The sequence below is a fragment of the Tripterygium wilfordii genome, chromosome 13, assembly GCF_013401445.1.
Source record: "Tripterygium wilfordii isolate XIE 37 chromosome 13, ASM1340144v1, whole genome shotgun sequence".
Lineage (NCBI taxonomy): Eukaryota > Viridiplantae > Streptophyta > Magnoliopsida > Celastrales > Celastraceae > Tripterygium > Tripterygium wilfordii.
Genome location: NC_052244.1, coordinates 15,142,336 through 15,163,542, shown reverse-complemented (window position 1 = coordinate 15,163,542; position 21,207 = coordinate 15,142,336). Strand labels below are relative to the sequence as shown.

Below are 21,207 nucleotides of genomic sequence, written 5' to 3'. Positions count from 1 at the left end.
CAAAAACAGAAGAAATCATATTTCCTAATATATCAAAACTTAAAAAGTAAAAAAGAAAAGAAAAGAAAAAAGGGGAGAATGTGGAGGCGGGGTTTTCCCAAGGTTCTTAAAACCGGATCGGTCATCAAACCGGAAAAGTCTTCGGTTCACGGTTCAAAGGTTCAATCGGGGTTCAAACCGGGTTCGAATCGGTTTTAATGTAATGAATTATTTATATATATATTTATATTATATGCATATAATATGTAAGAAAACTTCATAAAAATACAATATATTCAAATAAAGTACCATTTTAAACAAAGAAAATCTCATAGCCTAGTGGTTAAAGCCTTTTTTAATGAATAAAAGGTCATGAGTTCAAACCCTACAAATAACAAAATTTCAAAAATATTTTATTAACATTAATAAATGACCGAACCGGTCAAAACCGGCCCGGTTCTGACCGGTTCAACCGGAAATATCCCGGTTCATCAATCACCGGTTCTGGCACCTCAACCGGACCGGACAAGTGGCCGGCCACCGGTTGGACCGGTCCGACCGGCCGGTCCGGTCCGGTTTTCAAAACCTTGGGTTTTCCGCAAAACCCTAAACCCTAGAACAAGAAGTGGCTACTGGTGTGCTTCTAGAGCCTTCATTCTCTCTTGAAAAACACCCGCGCTCTCCGTATTCCGTCCTGTTTCAGCTAGTCTTTCGTCGCCGCGTCTCGCTCGCTCGCTCGCTCTCTCTCTTTATTTGCTTCTTTGCTTTGACTTCTATTAACAGTCTCCATCATGTACCGTCTCGCTTCAAGCCTCGCCTCCAAATCTCGGCGAGTCTTCTTCCCTACATGCTTCTATTATGTTTTGTTTTGTTTTGTTTCGCTCGTTTTCGTTTTGGTTCTCGAGAAAATCGTTAGATGTGCTGAGGAGATGCGGAGAAGGCGGTGTTGCTCAATCCATTACCTTATCGATTTTTTTTTGAACAATCTAGCGCCAATACAGAAGATTTGATATTTCAATTTTTTTCTCCTCTTATTTTCCTATGTATCAACCAATTAGACTGTTATTTTCTTGATCTATCTCACTGTAGTTTTGTTTCAATTTTTTTTTTTTACAGGGTTGTGAGGACCAGTGCTCAGCAGGTGATCGCAGTTTCTCCACTATTTGTGTCTTTGTTGATCTGTAATTACGTTCACGTTCATAGCTTCCTCTGAACCCGTCTATTTCTGTTCGTGTTCTAGGTTGGAAGCAGGTTGAACTGTAGCAGGAACTATGCGGCTAAAGACATTAGATTTGGGGTAGAGGCACGTGCCTTGATGCTAAGAGGCGTTGAAGAGCTCGCTGATGCCGTTAAAGTCACAATGGGTCCCAAGGTCTTTCACTTGCATCCTACATCCTATCATCCTTGCTTTGTGGTGTACTCAAGTCTGATGTGTTGATTAAGACCATTGCTTATTTTAAATTTAAATTGGTGGTCCTTTGCTGGAATTAGTGGTTTTTCCATTCAATACCAAATAGTAGTGACTGATACTCGCTCATCTTGTTATCGAGTAATGTTAACTGGATGTTGAAATATTGTAATATTGTACCTATGCTATATATCTCTTCTAATGTGTGCAGTATTTTTCAGCTACATTATTTGATGCTTTGCATTTTATACACACTATCTTGTTAAGCTGATTGGGAGTGTTGCTTTTGGTGCTTTTCTGTTTGAAGGGGCGTAATGTGGTTATTGAACAAAGCTATGGTGCCCCAAAAGTGACCAAGGATGGTGTAACTGTTGCAAAGAGTATTGAGTTCAAAGATAGGGTCAAGAACATTGGTGCTAGCCTAGTGAAACAGGTGGCCAATGCAACCAATGATGTTGCTGGCGATGGTAAGCCTTGGAAACTACATTGAACTTTTTCTTTAAATCTGAACTGGCATATTGGTCTACCGGATGTGGCTTTTATCTGTTTCTCCTGGTATCTTTTTCTGCCTTAGTTGGTATGACATCCGTGTTTATATTATTGGTACATAAGGAAGGATGTAACCTTTATAGATAGAAAAATGTAACAGCATTTGTTATGTTGTATGCAGAATTTTGTCTTGAGAGATTTCAATGTGTTTGCAGGGACAACATGTGCTACGGTCCTCACAAAAGCAATATTTGCCGAAGGGTGCAAGTCAGTTGCTGCTGGGATGAATGCAATGGACCTTAGACGTGGTATCACTATGGCAGTTGATTCTGTTGTCACAAACTTGAAGAGCAGGGCGAGGATGATCAGCACTTCCGAAGAAATAGCTCAGGTTTGTTAGATGTATATCTGTTTATGCATTTTTAAAGGGTCGCTAGTTGCTACAGCTGGAAAACTTTGGTGCCATGGAATGCTTGTAATGAAGTTCAATTTTCAGACAACTCAATTATTTACTTGATAGGTTGGTACTATATCGGCAAATGGAGAGAGGGAAATTGGTGAGTTGATTGCCAAGGCCATGGAGAAAGTTGGCAAAGAGGGAGTTATCACAATTCAAGTATGTTGAAAAATCTATTTTGTTTTCTTCACGTGCTCTTGGATCGTCAGTGCTTGGTCAATTTGTTGAGCATATTCCCCCCTCATCCCCTCCCCCCCACACACACTGTTTCTGGTGCTATGGAAATCCGTAGACTTCAACTTGTTGAGTATTGCATTTATGTGTGCTAACTTTAAGTCAGCATTCAGATAAAATATGTTTTATTCATTTATTTACTCCTACTGGGGACTTATGGAAGAAGATTTAGTAACTGAGTGCTGTTCAAGATTGGAGATTCCTTCAAAAGACACTTGTTTTGATGCAACAATTCATATGTTCATGACACATGCTTAAATTGAAAATCTTAGTCTGTCGAGTAAAAATAGTTTTTGGAATGCAATTGTAGTGGCGACTGAATATCTGTTTGGCTAATAATTTTTTGCTTTTGAAACAGAGCAGCAGTTGAGAGTTTTCTTTGATATTCTTTAAAGAGGATATCATTTTTGGGATCACTTTTCTAGAATGTCAAATTTTTGTATGTTTTTGTGGTGTATATGTGTGTTCTTTTTTCCTGTTGGCTCACTTGCTGAAGTTGCTTTCGCTTATGAAACCAAGCAGCAAAATGGAAATTGAACTTACTCGACCAGATTCTGATGCCTGTCACTAGAACTGTCTAATTTATAGGCTCTGTAGGTGTTTTCTACTAGTAAATAATATTCCTCTAAATAGAGTTCATATTCCATCTGTGTTTTCTAGATGACAATATTCCATGTCATATTTTAACTTCATGTGACGTGCATTATAATTTCCTTTTCTTCCACATGACTTTGTTTTTGTTGTCTGTTCTTTCACACCTTTGGGTGCCGATTAGGTTTTTCAGAGCCCGTATCCTCTTCTCTATTGTGTTTATCTGTTTGCTGAGATGCATGGTTGTTACTCATTGTTTAACTATTGCAGGATGGGAAGACATTATTTAACGAGTTAGAAGTTGTTGAGGGGATGAAGTTGGACAGGGGATACATCTCTCCTTATTTCATTACCAACCAAAAGAATCAAAAATGTGTAAGCACTTAATGCTTTTAATTGAAACGCATGGCATATATCTTGCAGCCTCGGTTAGAAATTTCATGATGTAAGAATGTGAAAACAGCTGCTTATTTACTGATTTAAAAAATATGCCATCAATGTCTCTGTAATGGCAGGAATTAGAAGATCCTCTAGTTCTGATCCATGAGAAGAAAATCTCAAGCATAAATGCCGTGGTGAAAGTACTAGAGTTGGCATTGAAGGTAAACATCAGTTACTATTGTTAATATGTTGTAATAGCAATTGCGTTGTGTTGCATATGACTATACATATGATTGTTGAGACTTCTGTTTTCTTAGGAAAAATAAAGACTCAACAGCTATGAGTTCTTTTAGAATTGGATTTGTTTAGCTGATTTAGATTTTCTAATTGTGTTCAGAAACAAAGGCCTTTGTTGATTGTTGCTGAAGATGTTGAGAGTGATGCCCTAGCAACTCTAATTCTCAACAAACTGCGTGCTGGAATCAAGGTCTGATATTTACTGTTGGATATATCAGTAATTTGTTTCTTGCACTGTGCTGTAATTTTACTCTTGATTATTTCCCTTATTGCAATTTTACATGTCCTACAGATCTGTGCTATCAAAGCCCCTGGGTTTGGAGAGAACAGGAAGGCCAATTTGCAAGATCTTGCAGTTCTCACTGGGGGAGAGGTTAGTGCTCTTGTATGCATCTATCTTATTGTTATCTTATAGAAATAAGAAGACCCTTGAAATGTGCTTTTCTATATTGGTTGCAGCTTATAACTGAGGAGCTCGGTATGAATCTTGAAAAGGTGGATCTGGATATGCTTGGGTCTTGCAAAAAGGTAAAGCTCAAATATTGCTTGAAAGTTGTAGTTATTCAGTGCTTTAGCCATGATTTTTTTTTTGTTCTCTGGATATGACATCTTGAAGTAGCGGTTCTTGTTCACTTCTGACTTTTCACATATGCACTTTTGCTCCTTTGATTTGTACATAATTCGTTTAAGTTGGATACTTAATTGATTGGGCTTTGTACTGCAGGTTACAGTTTCAAAAGATGATACTGTTGTTCTTGATGGCGTTGGTGATAAGAAGGCCATTGAGGAAAGATGCGAGCAGGTATGTGTTTGTGGAGCATTGCTTTTGTTTTCGTATTTACAAATTACAAGCCGGCTCATTATTTCTTTATAGGAGTAAATGCCCAAGAAAATTTATTAAATCATTTCCATTTGCTACTGAAATTATGGCTGCTTCTCTTGGGCTATCAGATCAGGGCTGCAATTGAATCGAGCACATCCGACTATGACAAGGAGAAATTGCAAGATAGATTGGCAAAACTCTCAGGAGGTGTTGCTGTATTGAAGGTCTGTGTGAAGTCTTGTTCTGTCACCAGAAAACTAAGTCCTGTTGGAAAGCAACTGAGGCTTCTTAGTCAGCAGCATTATTTGTAACAATTTCTTGCACTTTGCTTTGGAATCATCAAAATGGATATGAAAACTAGACATGGCTTATTGCAGATTGGAGGAGCTAGTGAAACCGAAGTTGGTGAGAAGAAAGACAGAGTTACAGATGCCTTAAATGCCACAAAGGCGGCAGTCGAAGAGGGTATAGTACCAGGTGAACTTTCTACCCTTCTTGTCGAAGTCATATCTTTAAAAATCGGGGACAGTTTATTAATGAAATGTTCCCCTATTGCAGGTGGAGGTGTTGCTCTTCTTTATGCATCAAAAGAGTTGGATAAGCTGCCAACTGCGAACTTTGATCAGAAGATTGGTGTTCAAATTATTCAGAATGCACTCAAGGTTTGTGTCTTGCTGATGCGTAATTTTTTTTATTTCACATCAATGGGGGTGAACAAATTCACATTTCATGGATTTTGTCATGTAAAAAGCTTGCAATACTAGAGATAAGTAATTTTATAATTGTGGGATTTCTGTTCACAGTGTAAAACAACGCATACTAATATTTGTTTTTGATTTGTAGACACCTGTTTACACAATTGCGGCAAATGCTGGAGTAGAGGGAGCAGTTGTTGTTGGCAAGCTGCTGGAGCAGGATAACCCTGATCTTGGATATGACGCTGCCAAAGGTCAGTTACTGCTTTTTATTTTTTAATTTATTATCTTGGAAGTTGTGCATGTTTGCTGTGTGCTGGAATCTTTGCACTCGTGTGTTTGATTAAGAAATGTTGTTCAATTCCACGAGTACTGAAATAATATACCAACTTTGATTGTTTAACCAGGTGAATATGTCGATATGGTCAAATCGGGCATCATCGACCCAGTGAAAGTCATTAGGACAGCTTTGGTCGATGCAGCTAGGTAGGGTTTTAAATCCTTTCGTCTCACCCATAGAAGTCATTTCTTTTGTTTCTCCATCAATTCACCATTTGTGCCACTTCTATATGCAGTGTGTCCTCTTTGATGACAACAACTGAAGCTGTCGTATCTGAACTTCCAAAGGATGAGAAGGAAGTTCCAGCAATGGGCGGTGGCATGGGCGGCATGGATTATTGAGTTCCTTCCTCCCTAGACACAAATAATAATAACAGTTGCCTTAAAAGGAAAAGAGCCGTGAAGTCCACAGTTGCCCCTTGATTTATTTTTGATATGTAGGCAGGTCATGTATTTTGTTATTTACGAATGAGTTATTTTTCAAATGTGGTAGGAAATTTAGGATCAAACCATCTTGAATGGTTGCGTGAGAAAAATTGGCATTTGTAGGGTAATGAAAACTGGTCAATAAGACTTTTTTGCCCTGCAATCGAGAGGTTATCGGTTCATGAATTGGTTTCTATCTCTCTTATCATTTGATCATTACCAAAATAATCAAATGCTGTTTTGGTTGAACCTTATAGTGATATGAACAGAAGAAAAGTCCACGAGATGGAACTTTAGAAAGCATAAATTAGAATATACAGGTTACTCACAATCACTGCAAGAAGAACTGCAGTTGCCGCAGTCCATGTAATGAAAAATATGTTGAGAGCACAGAAAAGTTTTGCTGCATAAAACAAGCACATAGCTAATCTATTTTTTCAAATGAAGCATAGACCATGAAGTAGAAATTTGTATCATAAAACAACCCATGCACAAAAGCTCCCGTAGTGGATGGAATTGGGGACATACATGATGTTCACATAATTGTCGAGATCTTGTTTTCAAAAATTGAACATGTAACCTCTAGGTTGTACTTCTACATCTCTATCATCTCTATCACTGGACCATATGTTCGTTTGTCATTGTTGCCTGTTATTCGAACAAATTAATCAACTCTACACAGCATAATGTAATTAACAATCCTCTTACCTTTACACTTCTCTGCATGATGCAAAGGATTCTGTACGCTCCCTAGTGATTTAGCAGCAGCTCAAAATATGAAGGTGTTGGGTATTATAATCATACAACATTATCCATCAACTATAAATTGGTCGTCTTGTGTATCTCCATCCTCTCTTGTGTCACCATGAACCATACCATGGTGTAGATTCTGCATCATTTGCGAAAGATAATGGTTGCTTGCACTAGTATGATCAGAAAGCCCAGTGGGATGAGCTGTCCACTGAGAAACAATCCCAAGCATCTGGCTAGTAAGGCTTTGTTGCTCGTGAAGAATACGGGTCTGAATTTGCCCCATATCTGCCCGGTGCTGACCCAACATATCATCAATCCTCTTCTTCCACTCTGACCTCTGCCTGTTCATGTTTTCCGCCCATTCCCTCTCCTGATTTAAGGCTTCCTCACGTCGTCTTCTTTCTCTCTCTTCACTCTCCCTCTCCAATGCTTCCCACTCTTGAATCTTCTGCCTCCTCAACTTCTCCCTTGCCTTTTCCTTCTCTTCTCTCTCCTTTTCCGTCTCTTCATATTTCCGTGCCCACTCTAACTCTTTCTCCACTCGAACGTTCTCCCTCCTACGCCTTTCCCGCTCTCTCTCCGAATCCCGGTGCTCAAAACGAGCCTCCATATCCCTAAACTGTGCTAACTGGTTCAACAGAAACCCAAACGTCTTCTTCTCCAACCCCTTCAATGCCTTCCTCTTCTTTTTCATATTGGCCCCATTTGGGTCCACGTCTTCATACACATAACCATCTTCTGCTTCCTCTCTTATCTGATCATTACCATTAAAGTTCTCCTCAGGCTCTTCTGCATCGTACTCAAACTCCAAACCCCAATCTCTATTCTCACCCCCATCAATTCCAACCAAATCACCATCTCCGGGATGACCCATTGGCCCAAATTCTACCATTTCCAAATCTCTACCTCCAGCAACAAGCTCCCCACCATTTTGTCTATCCTCATTAGCAATCGCTGCTAAATCATTACTGTTATTGTTATATGCAATCGGAACATCCCCAAAGACCTCTTTATACCGCAAAAAATTAGACCAATGTGTAAGCCCTTCCACCCAATCGAATTCATCTACACTAGAATCACCCCCGGAATCATCAGCCGGAAAGTCTGGTCTCTTAATCTTTTGCTTAACAAGCAAGTACTGGTGCCTCATGTTCTGCACCTTGGTGGACACATCCTTCCATGTCCACAGCCAAGGGTACCCAATTGGGTCACGGAGATGGTGCACCGAGTTCACATGGTGCGCAATGGGTTTGAATTTTTTCTCACGGGTTTTCATCTTGGCTAGGGTTCCATCGGAGACCATCTCGCCATATTTGTCAATTAGAGTTTTCTCTTCGGCCTCAGTCCATTTCTTTCTCCTCGGTGGCATCATTGAGCCCCCAATTCCAATACGACCACCAAAAACCAACAATAAAAGAAGTCCCAAAATCGAAAATTATTTGGCATGAAATAACAAATGCCCAAAAAACTACCTGGTATAAAAAATTACAGCGCCACCTCCCGATCGCTTCTCGAGATCGGATTCCTCGGCCGTATTGGTCGTTTATAGCCGCGAATTGCACGAGAATCACGATGACGATGAGGCCTACGCCTCGAACTGATTTCGCAAGACAAGGAGCAGAGGATTCGCAAGAGCGACGCCGATTTGTTCCGACAAGTCAGTGGACGAGGATCTGTTGATCCTACGCGACAATTTTGTCTATGAAATGAGCAGAAGGCCCAATAGTCCTGGCCATTGTGGGCCAAATGTGGTCCTGGCCTGCTTATCCGGTATGACTAAATAGTAAATCCCATATAATTTCGGAATTTCCTTTCAACTAATCGACCCATGGCCCAACATTTGTATACACTATACAAGAACTAGACCCAATATCAGAGACTATAGCCCACCTCGGAGTCACGACCCTCGGTCCAAGCCCAAAGCTCATCTAAGGTATGACAGCTCAGTCTTCGCCCTTTTGAATATTCATCATGACATGTTCACTTACATGGCCTTTCTACCCAAGACGGTCTGCTTTTGTCACTTCAATTATTTTACTTGCTTTCCTCGTCTCACTCTCATTATTTCTCTTACCTTCAATCTTGGTCTTGACCTCAAGCCGGACCAATCACAACTTGTGCCTTAGGCCTTAACGCCTGGCACATTGAGCACCTATGACCCACTTCAAAACTCACACCGATCTTGTCTCGGACGGTAAGCCGTAATAGATTAAAATATTTATTTATCAGTACAACTAAAACAAAATGATTCAACTAATATTAGGGGTGTGCAAAACCCGCATTTGACCCGACCCAACCCGCACAAACCCGACCCCAACCTATATACATGAGGGTCAGATATGGGTTAGATATACCTAACCCGAACTTAAAATGGGTCGGATAAGGGTTGTGATTTTTTCACACCCGTTTAACCCGACCGAACCCTACTTATACACAAAACCGTTCAATCTTATTTACTTGATCCCGTTTACTTGAAACTTTCGTGTTATTTTCTCTCCCCTATTCTCTTTCTTTTCTAAACAAATATAAAGCTGTCATATCTTGTACCTACCCTAGTACCCCACCTCCATACCTCCTCTCATTTTTTTATCATTTCTTTATTCTTAGATTTTTAATGGTGTAGTGAAACTTTCGTGTTATTCTACCTGACAAAATCTCTCCCCCTTTCTTCAAAATAGACCCGACCCAATCTCAAAACCGACCCAACCCCATATGACCCGACCGGACCCGACCCAATCTAAAATGAGGTCGGTTGAGGGTTAAAGAACCATTCACCCGAACCTATACGGGTCGGATGAAGTATCTCTCCAAACCCGACCCAACCCGACCCATGTTCACCCCTAACTAATATCACTCCAACGACTTCACTACCATTTGAGTTGCATGCCTGATGCCTCTACTTAACTCCATCTTAGCCTGAGTGTCTGAAAACCTGCCCTATTTACATACCATGTTCTTGCTTTGCTCCTTAGACCAACAACAAAGACATCCAAAAACCTTCATTTTCCATAGTCACATAATTCACACAAGCAAAGATGTTCAAGCAATTACCAATCACATTGGTTGTTGCAGCTATGCACGTCGCGATTATCGCTGCTGCATCGACTGCAGGAGAAGAACCGGTGCTTGAGTTATACGTGCATGACATTCTTGGAGGCAGTAGCGCGACGGCAAGGCCAGTCACCGGCTTGCTTGGGAACATCTACAATGGTCAAGTACCCCTTTGCCAGGCCATTGGGATTTCTTCCACCAAAAGGTGGAGTTCCCATCCCTAGTGCCAACGGTGCCATTCCAACCATCAATTCAGCCAGACGGATTGGGACTAGGATTCGGAACAATCACTGTCATTGATGATCGATGTATTGACCTCTAGTCCTGAGCTTGGTTCACAGTCACTAGGTAAAGCTCAAGGAGTATATGTAGCGAGCTCCGCTGACGGAACAACACAGATGATGGCATTTTCTGCCATGTTTGAAGGAGGGGAATTCGGCTATAGCCTCAACTGTTACGGCGTATACAAGATTGGGGGGAAGTACTCACATTTGAGTATAACTGGTGAGACTGGCAAATACAAGAATGCTTTCGGGTTTGCTGAAGTCCGATCGCTCATACCGGCTGGTCAGCATGTCCTGGATGGATCAGAGACATTACTGAGGATCACTATCCACCTAAAATACTAAGGAATGTACTTCAACTCAATTACATATATGTGGCTTGTTTGTGTGAAGGTAATTCGAGCCCTTGCTTGTCTATAAAGCTCCACAAATAACCAATACTTCAACACATATAACCGAGGATCAAAATCAAATTCATCCCGATCGAATATCGAGTGTTTTGATCGCAATGAATTTAATTTTTATTTCGAACAAAAATTATGTCGTTGGATTCGTTATACAAAATACTATACATATATAGGACATTAGATTTGATTGAAAATATAAAGACAAGAAGGCAGGATTACCATGAAAGGCAACTAGAATATATACATGTACATGAAATGTACTACATTGTACACAGAAGCTTTTACCATGTTGTCTGAAGACTTCAAGAGAAACAGGGGACCAACTGTGTAGGCTGAGCCGCAGAGGGGTATTACGCCAATGCGCGATGCAGAGATGTTATCAAATCTTTTCTCAGGAGTTCATCTTATGACTTTAAAGTGAAAAAGCCAAGAGATGAAGAATAAGAAGACCATGCAGGCAAGCAGGAAGTTCATTATGCGGCGGCCATGCCAGAAAGTTTGATTTTCCGAAGCGATTACAGGAGCTACAGCTGCTGATGGGGCCACGGACATGGCAGTATTTGGTTCATTCACTTGATCACCAGCAACATTAACAGCAGTGGCACCACATATCTCGCAAACCCTAATGAAATATTTGAATCGAGTTAGGACTGAAAAGATAGAGCACACAACAAAAAGAGCAACTGAAGCAAGAGTTCTTCCAATATTTTGTCTTTTTTTTTAAAAAAAAACCGAATTACGCCATATAAGTTTGCCTGCGTGCACAAAAGTTTCTCAGCCACAAAGGTATTGCTCTCAATGAGAATCGAACTCAGCACCTCCCGAGTCCATACAGTTTGATCCCTAGAGAGATTCACCAACTAGGCTATCATCCAAGTGGTTTAATATTTTGTCTTTCTAAACCTTAATCAACTTATAATGAAAGACTACATGCAGCTGCTAATCATATGTTTCAAAGAAACATTGTCCACTTGCTGATGTCAATGTTGGTACATACAGACAAATGCACCACCACCACAAAACGAGATAACAGATTCTTCCTGGTACAACCACAAGATCTTCATACAGGTTTAAGACAGACAAGCCAGCCTAACTAGAACCCATTTGAGTAAGTGAAGCACAAATCTTCTGTACTTGATGTAATAAACTATGGAGGACATTTAAACAACAAAAAAGATAAGTAGCTAGTTTGCCTTCTTGGAATCCAAATTGCATGTTGCTGTAAGGAAACAAAGAAATAATTTATCATTAACAGAAAAAAACTTAAAGATTTTTTTTGGTAACCAAGAACAACTCAACAAGCATGTTCTTTGGATAGCTCATTAAAACCAAACTTGGGCAGGGCTAGGCATGCGCAAACCCACCCAATAGATTAGTTGTGCTGAGGTGCAGCGCAAACTACATGGAAATAGTTACGTTAATTTAGAATCGAACAATCGAACTCCTGACGTCTGCTGAGATTATTTTCGCCGAAGTCCGGAGAGATAAATCATGTTGAAAAAAACCATAGGATTGCCTTACATAGTTTTGCACAAATCCTGGGTATATTCTTAACTGCAAATCAGCGAAAGCATATTCACAAGTTCAATGCACAAAGCAGACAAACAGATAGAAACAAGAGTATCCCATGGTTGGAACACAAACAAGTTAAGCCACAAAGATGCCCAAATTGAACAAATTTCAATCAAGAAGCTGAAACTCCCAAAATCACACATGAAGTATGCACAAAGACACAAAATTCTCAAAAACCCAAAACTTGTAACACACAGACACAGAGTCTTGAGAAGAGAAAAGTTGAGGCCTTTTACTCACATGTTCCCTTTGATCTTGAACCATGTTTCCGCACATTTCTTGTGGGCAGCTCCCAGATCACCCTTACAGGAGCAACCCAATTCAATAGCTGCTAACCCACCACGACTCTTTAAACCCAAATGACAAATCCTACAATCTCTTCTCTCTCCCTTGTTACCTGAATGCACTTCCCTCTCAAGAGCTCCACCCTCCAAGTCCACCTCTGACATGCAATCTGAAGTAGACTCCTCCCTGTGAGCTCCAATCTCTCCGGAAGACTCGCCGCAGATTGGCAAGTCATTCCCATCATGGTCATGGTGGTCTCTGTCATAATGGGTATTGAACATTTTGCGGGATCCAGGAAGGAAAGGGTCTTAATAATGAAAAGAAAAAAAGACTTCAAAGGTTCTTCCGAGGGGGGGGGGGGGGTGTTAAGAAGCCTGTGAAGTTCAAGTTGAAGTCCAATTCATTTTTAGGTTTATCAAAAGTATAATCATTGTTTTCGTACATCTTATCTATTCCCGACCCTCTCTATCTTGTTTGTTTCCAACTCTTTTCATGTAGCTGAACCTTATAGACGGATGTTGTTTAAGTTACTTTTTATTTAATTATGGGACCATGAAAGGTTTGTTTTATTAACGTTTTTCAATTCTATTGTTGATTATCATTATTTTGTTGGCTCCCAATAGAAAAAAAATTACCAATAGCCATATGTTGGTCTCTTGAGCTACTCTTTTTTCTCGAAGGACCACAAACAAAAATTGAAAACAGACACTGCCAAAATTGATAAAAAAATCATGTCACTTCTGGGTCCAATCCATAAAAAGAAATAGATAAGAATGAGTCAAGGAAATTCTTATTAGACCCACTGGTAAATTTGCTCACATACCAATTCACCTAAAACATCGAAGCAAAAGAAAATGTGTTCTCTAATGGTTTTCTGCAGATTATTGGAGACTAGTTTTCTGGGGTAATGCCTGTTTGAGTACACAGGACATATATTCAAACTGTTGTCTTGATTTGATAATTGGACTGGGCTTATATTTGGGCTTTTAGTACATTTTGGACTATGTTGGGCTTTGGTAGTCCTATCTTCATAGTCCGATGACTCAAATGATGAATCTATTGAAAATTTCAAATCCTACTCACATCAAATATATTGTCCGTTTTATGTTATTCGAATATCGTGAATACTTCGAGTCCGCACGACTTTATTATTCATATACCGATTCTCTTAATGATACATGAGCTCATGAAAAGGCCTATGTATGTTACACGAATTTGGACATGTTTATATATCATATGATTTGGTGGTATTCTGACAAACCCAAGTCCAAATGCCACTCTCTATAGAAATGAAGGGATTATACTTCTCTTTTGGTCTTAAAAATCCTATGTCCAATTGTAACTAAAGCAAAACAATGTGCAACAAATGACTTTGTCCATTGAAAAGTATATAAAGTCCTTGGAGGAAAAGAACAAACATTGATGCGCTTGCAAGTTGGAAAGGCCCTTCATGTCAATTCAAAGTGATCCTATCAAAAATGAATTATCACAGATTTATTGAATATGGACTACATATATATTTGTGACAAAAAGTCGTACATAGCAAGTGACCCTTAAAAAGTCGAATTAAATCAATTTTGAACATAAGTTATGCGTTTGAAATTCAAATCCTAAACATAAAATTTTTGTCCGATTTAAAACCGAGTCCTAATCCAAACACATAAATCTTATCCGATTTATTTGTTCGAAACTTAACCTACATTAGATTATTGTTCAATTTACTTATCTATACTTTAATCCGGATATGTAAATATTTTATAAACCTCTAATATTATCCCATCCGAAACCAACATTTTTTTGGCACCTCTACGTGAACCTTCCCTTTTATTCCCACCATCAGCTCCCAGACGGGGGTAACATGGGCTACGGTCTTGTGGACCCCCTATGCACATGCGACTTTAACAAATAAATAAATAAATAAGGACTTCCCCACCCCTACCTTGTAGTGGAGTGCTTTGGCTCTGGCTACCAAATTAGACCCAACTGGACCTCGTACAGTGCATATGACTAGTAAGGGCAAATGCAATAAGAAACAATTTACTGGGCCAACATTTTTGTTGGCCCGGTCCCACCTCTATTACACAAAAAGTCAAGTCAAACACGTATTCTAATACAGCCACATCAGCAAAACACAAATTTCTATACACTTTTTCTTCCCACACACTTTCTCTTTCCACCCAACCCAACAACATTCCATTCCTCCATATTATCCACAACAAAACTACAGCAAAACTTTAAATATCAATACATCCACATCAGCAAAACACTTATCCCAATACAGCCACATAAGCAAAACACATTTTACAATACAGCCACATCAGCAAAAGACAACATCTTTGTTGGCCCAATACCACTTCACCATTGCATTTGCCCTAAGTAAATTACTACAGTGACGGGTCCACTGACCACAAGATCATCGCCGCCACGTGCGGTGTCGGGGGCATAGAAGACTTTTCAATTCCAAATGAAAAATCCAAGACCATTTGACTTCCACGTGTCATCGTACCATTATTTCTGTGACGTGTACCTTGCACCTTATTGGATGAGCCACATCGTTGTGATCGCCCAAGTGCGCTGCGTTGCGTAACAGGCCCGCTTTCTTTCTCACAAATTGCCCTCCACTTTCACCGTATTTACGTCTACGTACCATTTTTGTGGATGAGTATTTGGTAATTGACCACTGGCAAAAGAAAAATCGGTTCCGGTCTGTTTCGGATTGAACAAGAGTACGTTTTCACGAAACATTTATATGTTTGTACGCTAATCCGGATTGAAAGTTGAACGTACTTAATTGATTAAATTTAAATTAGTTTAAATTCGGACAAATATATCATACGATAACCTAATGCAGGCTATGGTCAAAATAATCGAACAAAAATTTTGTATTTGGACCATGTTTTCGGACATATAACTTATGCTCCAACTTGATATAATCCGAATCGAATGAATTCGATCATTTGAACTAGACATAATTTTATCACCCCTATTTGACACTGTATCCCACGCTTACACATTTATATTATGATTATCCTCGTTAATATCGACAGATCAAACGGATACCATTAGGAGTCAAACCTTAGTCAAAATTTGGAGGGTTGTTGATGGTGATGGAGGTGCATGGAAGGAAAGAATGGGGACGATCACAGGGAACCAAAGGGCCGATAGACGTTACAAAGGGAAAAAGTGGCAATAAAGTTAAAAGAGAACCAGGAAAATCGACGTCCATTCCCTCCCAATCAAAACAAAATGGGTGAAGATTGAAGAAGAAAGACTCTCTCTCATATTTTCTCTCTCTAGACTTTCTTACTCTAAAGAAGCACAGTTCTGTTGTTTTCTCTCTCTGTATTTTGTGTATGGAAATGGAGTCTTTTGACACGACGGGCCGTTTTATGGACGACCTTCTTGACTTCTCGTCCGACATAGGAGAGGAGAAAGACGATGAAGACACCAAACACCGGAAGCCTCTCCCTAATCTTAAACGGAATACCCATGCCACCGCTCCGTTCAACGTTTTGGAGCCGTTTGATCCTGCCCGTTCGTTACCTGTAAGTTTATACCCCTTCATGGTTCTTTTTTTCCGTCTTGGGAGGGTTTTGCGGCGGAGTTTGGTGTGGGGTCGGTGGTTGTTTGGTGTTTGCGGTGGAGTTTGGTGTGGAATCGGTCCAACTCGGACTGGTTAGGGTTTGGACTTTTGGACCGAGTCTGGCGGCTTATTTAAATATTAAAAATGGTTTTTTTAAATGGCGATGAGCTGTCGTACCAATAAATTCCGGCATGCGAAAAGAATTATTACCCAATTTAAAATTACGATATTATCCATAGTTGTCTCTCCAACAGTGATGACAATTTTGTCTGAATGGGGGCCCATTTGGCGACAGGACTCGTTCGAGTTACCGAGTGCGCTCATTCGTTTGTTCTCATGTGCAGGAAATTGTGGAGGAAGAGTTGGAATGGCTATCTAACAAAGACGCATTCCCTGTGGTTGAAACATTTGTCGACATCCTCTCCGAGCATCCCGGTAGCTTGGCCAAGCACAATAGCCCAGTCTCCGTGCTGGAGAATAGCACCACCAGCAGCAACAGCAATAGTAATAGCAATGGAAACATCACCAATGGTAGCAGTAATATCATGAGTTATTGTAGTGGCGTCCACATTCCAGTCCGTGCTCGCAGCAAGCGCTACACACGGCGTCGCCAGGACCTCTTGAATGAGAAGTTCTTGTGCGCAGGACGCCAAATTGGTAAAAATGTGAAGACAGGGGTCACAGTATCGACAGTTGGGTGGAAATGTCAGCATTGCGGTGCTGAAAAGACGCCGCAGTGGCGGGCTGGTCCCATGGGGCCGAAAACATTGTGTAATGCTTGTGGGGTTAGGTACAAGTCGGGTCGACTGGTGCCAGAGTACCGTCCGGCTAGCAGCCCCACTTTCTCGAGTGAATTGCATTCAAATTCACACAGGAAGGTAATTGAAATGAGGAAACGGAAGCAGGTGATGGGATTGTTCAAGCATATGGTGAAAGGGTAGTGTAATGGGAAAGTAGTTTTTAATTCTTTTTTGTAGTTCTTTTTGAATTTTTTTTCTTAGAATAGTTAGGGTTTAGGGTTTTCTGTAATGGGGTTAGATGCTTAGATGAAAGTGATTTGCTTTAATGAAAATCTGCTTGGCAAATTTTGACTTAGTGTGCTTTTGATTGTTTGGTGGTTGATTGCCTTCTGGTTCTGGTTTTGGTTTTAGAAATAGAAGAAGAAAATGTAGTGTCATTGGTCTTGTCCAAGCATTATTTTTTCGCTGCTTGTTTGGATTGGAGGTGAAAGAAATGGCGGAATGGTATGGATTTTTTTGCAAAGAGGGTTGTGTATTATGTTGTGTCTTGGATAGTTGATGTGAAGGGTCTCACCATTTCAAGTCGTCTTTTGGGTTAACTTATTTTAGGAATGCGAAAAAGTTATCTAGATTGGTATTTGTAAGATTTTATCTCATGTTGCTTCCATCAGGAAAAATTTAGCTTCTATATTTCTAATTTGTTGTGTAGTTCTCAAATTTTGATTTTTTTAATGTTTTTTTGTCTGAGATAAATTCATTCTATATTCCTAATACAAATTTTATCATTTTTGTTCTCAAATTTTGAATTTTTAAATTTTTTTTTGTCTGAGATAAATTCATTTATGAGAAAGAACTGTTTAAATCTTGAGTTGAAGGTGATGATGACATGGAAGCGGTTCAGCGAAATTCTTGTGATGGACAGTTTTCGGTATGTGACTGATATAATGCTTAGCAATTTATTTCGGCATTTCGGTTTGGGTTGTATATTGAACACGTTTTAATTGTTGGAATCTAATTCTATGAAGTAATTGGAGCTTGATTGAGATCTCCCTACACTTATTGTGGGGTGCAATATCTTAATAATCGCGGAGAGGGTGAAAGAGTTTGCAGGAAAATTTAATAGCTTCCTTTCTGGAACTAGTTTTTGTAAAGAGGCTAGGTTAGCCTTGTGGTTCTTTCTTGAATTGAATGGGTGTCCTGTTCTCTATCTAATTGTTATGGACTTATAGTTCGTCAACTGTTGTACATTTCTTTAGTGACCATCTTGAGGAGGGGCAGTTTTTGCGTTGCTATTGATCTACAATAGCTAGATATTGGAACTTGGGTTTCATTTTTGAAGGTAAAATTATTTGATAATGTTGATTATTGTCAATATTAGCGTGAGTATTAGGCTTTTGCAAGGCGTGGTTATTTAGAGGACAAAAATGAGGGTAAAGAAACCAAATATGCTCTCCATTCTTGATTTGGGATGCTGGAATGTATTCTTTGTTTACTGTTATTTTTCAGCTGATAAATTGAAGGGTGTATTATTGATTACTTGATGTGTTGAAATGGTTGGATTTTGGATGGAGAATACCTGATTGACGGGTTTCAAATGTGATCATTTGTGTTGGGAGTGAATCTGTATTGGTTCAGTGAAAGCTTTGCGAAGGAATCATAATAATCAATTTTGATTTAGGGATTGTAAGCCCTCCGACGTGGGACTGATTACATCTAAAACCAAACTGATCTCGGTGGTTGTGATGAGATTTCTGAAAGTAACAATAGAAGGTTTATAGAACAACCTGCTTTGCTTACCATGAAAATAATAACATGATTGTGCACTTTTTTTTCTTCATTATTGATTATATTTTTAATTTTCCTCTAATATCTCAGGAATGAAAGTGGTGCAGAGACTTTTTCACTGCCATTTTGTAGTCATATTCACATAAACATATCCCAATGACTAAAAATACATGAAGATCATGAAAAACCAATTAATAAATAAATGTAGAAACAATGAAGCACACCTACCCATGGCCAACTGAATAAGTAAAATTTACAAGAGTGTCGCTAAATCAAGACAGCAAAAAATTTGTTGAAGAAACTGAGTTATGCTTGAACGGACCTTTATTATCCATTGCCTAACTAATGGATAGTTTCTCTCTAAATATATTTGTATGCACATACACTAATTTATCATTTAGGGCACATAACTACACTTCAAATTTGATATAAACTTATATATTACGTCTATAAATTAATGTTACATGATAAAATTAAGTGACCTTTAAAAGGCTTTTCACTAATATATCATGTTATAATTGAGAGGAATGAAAAGTAGAAGGATGTGAGAGAGGTTTTGCGTCCAATCCATATTAGGTATCGTCCATGATTAGGCCCAAGGCCCGTGTTGTTTTGTTCTTCCAAAAGAACCCCAGTAGAGGTCCTACTGAAACTAAAAAAAATCATGACAACGATATACACACAATATTAGCTAGCATTAGCATGGAGAGAGAGAGAGAGAGAGCCCAAGGAAGTTTCTCAAATCTTCACCATCAGAGATAAGGAAAGGGGAGAGAATTGGGGGGACTCTGATGTTTGTTTCAGGGTTTATGCACCATAAAATGTCACAAGAGTTGCATTTGTTGACACTACTATTCCAGTGAATGTTATGCACACTGGCCAATTTGAAGCTAGTGGCTCTGGCTCATCAACTTTTCTATAATTTCCAACTGCTACTCATAAAAAGTTTGGTCCCTTTTTTAGCCCACTGACAGTCAGTCAGTACTATCATGTGTTCCACCACCTTGGATCACCCAAAAACCCACCTCTTTTCTAACTCCAAACCCACTTTCAATTTGGTCATTTTGGCTGGCTACCTCACATAAAATTATCAGGTTAGTGAGGTGCAGATCCTTATTATCCTTTGCTTCGATGAAGTTTTGGGTTTGTTTGGTAGATATTTGGGTTTTTTTTGAGAAATATGATTCTCATTGAAATCGAATATTGAGCATACATATGTCTAACTCAACCAATTATCAACCGAACCAACTCTCGTTATTGTTTTTTCTAAACACTTGACAGTTCACATAGATGTTATAGATGACAAAAATAGTATAAGAAATGTATTCATTAATGAAAATGCTGCCCCACAGTCCATACCTAAGACTTTATATACACCTATATGATTGTCCCCTATACACGCCAATTGCAATACACAGCATCTAGGTAACCAAGACCACATATTAATTAGTATATGGTATGGGTTTGGACATTTAATAGGCCTATGTGGGTCCTCTTTTTACGTATGAATAATATTTGAGATCCCAAAATATGACCCACATTTTATCTCAATAAATGTGAAAGTGTTGCATGTTAAGTGAGTCTTACATTAGAGTCTCATAATCTGACAACGGTGGAGTCTAGTTTGCATTAGCGGACAAATTAATAGAAAAAAATAAATAAATTATCCAAATAAGACCAAATGTTTGATTGCACCTCAAACTATGTTAATTATATTAGTAGTACTAATAAACTAATAATAATGTATATGAGATCTCAATTCCAATAACAATGGTTTGAAACAACTACAATAATAAGTAATGTAAAGATTAATAATATTTGGACCTGTTGAAATGAACATTCATGAATGCTCTTGCTTTTCAGAAGTATAAAAAAACTTCAAGGGTTTTAAAAATTATTTTATTAAAAGGGAGTTTGACACCCTATAATTGGGACAACAAGTCCTTAATTAAACAATAAATGGGACTACACACAGAATCTGTGATAGAAGGACCTACATGCAGCCTGTTCAAAGAACAAAAAAAATTTATAAATGGACAAAATCATTAAACAAATTATGATTGTATGAGATTTTTATAACTTCCAAACGCAAAGAAAGAGACTTTTTGGACTCTTGAAGACGCGTTTTCTGAGTTTAAGAATAATTGGCAATGACCTAAGATAAATAAATGCGTACGAGTTCGTGGCCTAAAATGGACAATATGTTGAATGTGTTTGGGTTAAGAATTTCAATATGATATCGAAGCAATGTCTGATATAGTTGCACAAGCCTCTACATATCAACTAGTTGAGTTTGGTATAACCCACCACACAAATGTGAGGAAATGTCAAGACTGGAATCCCACATCGATCCGGTATAACAAAGCCGAGCGATATATAAGCAAAATTCAATCCGCCTAAGAAATGTTTAAATATCATAGACGACGGCCCAATAATACAAACACATGAAAAATCTATGCATGAATTCAATAATAATCGAGCCCATAACCTCTAGAGAGAGGAAACACTCTCTCCTAAACGATTCTTTCTTTCAAATTGTAATGGTATTTGAACTAGATTTGATTTTTATTAAGCAAAACTCATGTCATGTGAACACAACACAACACCCAAAATCAGAAAGAGACAGAC

General features: G+C 39.0%; 3 protein-coding genes and 1 pseudogene across 3 annotated transcripts; 3 read left to right on the top strand and 1 right to left on the bottom strand.

Annotated features, from left to right (window-relative positions):
• Positions 1-613: 613 nt before the first annotated feature.
• LOC120012865 (chaperonin CPN60-2, mitochondrial) lies at positions 614-6,311 on the top strand. The gene is made up of 18 exons (XM_038864401.1): positions 614-808; positions 1,096-1,120; positions 1,220-1,351; positions 1,695-1,854; positions 2,092-2,267; positions 2,397-2,492; positions 3,429-3,533; positions 3,674-3,760; positions 3,937-4,026; positions 4,129-4,209; positions 4,296-4,364; positions 4,561-4,638; positions 4,788-4,883; positions 5,037-5,136; positions 5,218-5,321; positions 5,503-5,608; positions 5,762-5,840; positions 5,930-6,311. The coding sequence occupies exons 1-18, from the start codon at positions 771-773 to the stop codon at positions 6,033-6,035; spliced, it is 1,728 nt and encodes a 575-aa protein (XP_038720329.1). The 5' UTR covers positions 614-770; the 3' UTR covers positions 6,036-6,311.
• Positions 6,312-9,807: 3,496 nt separating this feature from the next.
• LOC120011807 lies at positions 9,808-10,552 on the top strand (annotated as a pseudogene).
• A 253-nt stretch (positions 10,553-10,805) lies between these two features.
• On the bottom strand, positions 10,806-12,835 carry LOC120012260. The gene is made up of 2 exons (XM_038863599.1): positions 12,427-12,835; positions 10,806-11,236 (listed from the first exon to the last, which is right to left on the bottom strand). The coding sequence occupies exons 1-2, from the start codon at positions 12,750-12,752 to the stop codon at positions 11,014-11,016; spliced, it is 549 nt and encodes a 182-aa protein (XP_038719527.1). The 5' UTR covers positions 12,753-12,835; the 3' UTR covers positions 10,806-11,013.
• Positions 12,836-15,668: 2,833 nt separating this feature from the next.
• On the top strand, positions 15,669-17,378 carry LOC120011785 (GATA transcription factor 1-like). The gene is made up of 2 exons (XM_038862908.1): positions 15,669-16,016; positions 16,399-17,378. Exons 1-2 carry the CDS (start codon positions 15,825-15,827, stop codon positions 16,993-16,995), a joined length of 789 nt encoding a protein of 262 aa, XP_038718836.1. The 5' UTR covers positions 15,669-15,824; the 3' UTR covers positions 16,996-17,378.
• Positions 17,379-21,207: the final 3,829 nt, after the last annotated feature.

Excerpts from the sequence above, each read along its gene's own strand:
- LOC120012865 (XM_038864401.1), top strand. The coding sequence starts at position 771 with ATGTACCGTCTCGCTTCAAGCCTCGCCTCCAAATCTCG. Across the intron at positions 4,210-4,295 it reads CAGTTCTCACTGGGGGAGAG|CTTATAACTGAGGAGCTCGG; the intron begins GTTAGTGCTCTT and ends TATTGGTTGCAG. Across the intron at positions 5,322-5,502 it reads TTATTCAGAATGCACTCAAG|ACACCTGTTTACACAATTGC; the intron begins GTTTGTGTCTTG and ends TTTGATTTGTAG.
- LOC120011785 (XM_038862908.1), top strand. The coding sequence starts at position 15,825 with ATGGAAATGGAGTCTTTTGACACGACGGGCCGTTTTATGGACGACCTT. Across the intron at positions 16,017-16,398 it reads ATCCTGCCCGTTCGTTACCT|GAAATTGTGGAGGAAGAGTT; the intron begins GTAAGTTTATAC and ends TCTCATGTGCAG.
- LOC120012260 (XM_038863599.1), bottom strand. The coding sequence starts at position 12,752 with ATGTTCAATACCCATTATGACAGAGACCACCATGACCATGATGGGAAT. Across the intron at positions 11,237-12,426 it reads TTCAAGATCAAAGGGAACAT|GGTTTGCGAGATATGTGGTG; the intron begins GTGAGTAAAAGG and ends ATATTTCATTAG.